Below are 619 nucleotides of genomic sequence, written 5' to 3'. Positions count from 1 at the left end.
CCAGCACGACAAGCCTGTCGCGCAGCGACGTCATGCCGCTGACGTGGAGAGTGCCGTCGACCTGGACGTTGGCGCCGAAGGCGGCGTCGTCGGACACGCTGAGGTAGCGCTGCACCGTCAGATCGAAGTCGACGAACAGCGTGCCAGTCACCTGGGCGTCGTCGTCCACGTAGAGATATTGGTGCAGCGTGGTCTCGCCCTGCACGTCCAGGTGCAATCCGAGGCTCGTCTCGCCCACGACCGTGAGATTGTTGCCCAGGCTGGTGATCTTCTCCACGAGCAGCTCGCCGTCCGTGTGCACGAAGCCGCGCACCGAGAAGTCGCCCAGCACGGCAGCGTCCGTGTTGACCGTGAGGTCGGTGTTGATCTCAACGCTGCCCTGCACCAGGAGGTCGGCGCCCATGGTCGCGTCCGAAGCGAACGACGCCGCGCCGGCCACGTCGAGCGTGGAGAGCAGAGAAGTGGCCTGCGTCACGGTGAGCTCGCCCGACACGAGAGCGTCGCCACCCACGGTGAGGTCGATGTCCACCGACAGAGTGCCAGTGACGAGCGCATCGGCGTTGACAGTGAGAGCCGACTGAAGGGTCGTGGTGCCGGTCACCTCGAGCGAAGAGCCCAG

The 619-nt window shown here is 66.1% G+C and overlaps 1 protein-coding gene across 1 annotated transcript in view; it reads right to left on the bottom strand.

Annotated features, from left to right (window-relative positions):
• Positions 1-403, bottom strand: part of ACA1_380350 (uncharacterized protein) — a gene marked incomplete at both ends in the record, with an annotated part of 6095 nt that extends 5692 nt beyond the window's left edge. Inside the window, one exon of the mRNA XM_004336355.1 lies at positions 8-403. Coding sequence (XP_004336403.1) covers positions 8-403 — 396 coding nt within the window. The remainder of the gene's footprint in view (positions 1-7) is intronic.
• Positions 404-619: the final 216 nt, after the last annotated feature.

Source organism: Acanthamoeba castellanii, assembly GCF_000313135.1.
Source record: "Acanthamoeba castellanii str. Neff unplaced genomic scaffold scf7180000084712, whole genome shotgun sequence".
Taxonomy (NCBI): domain Eukaryota; phylum Discosea; order Longamoebia; family Acanthamoebidae; genus Acanthamoeba; species Acanthamoeba castellanii.
Note: the sequence above shows the minus strand (reverse complement) of the source record. Positions and strands in the feature narration are given on the sequence as shown.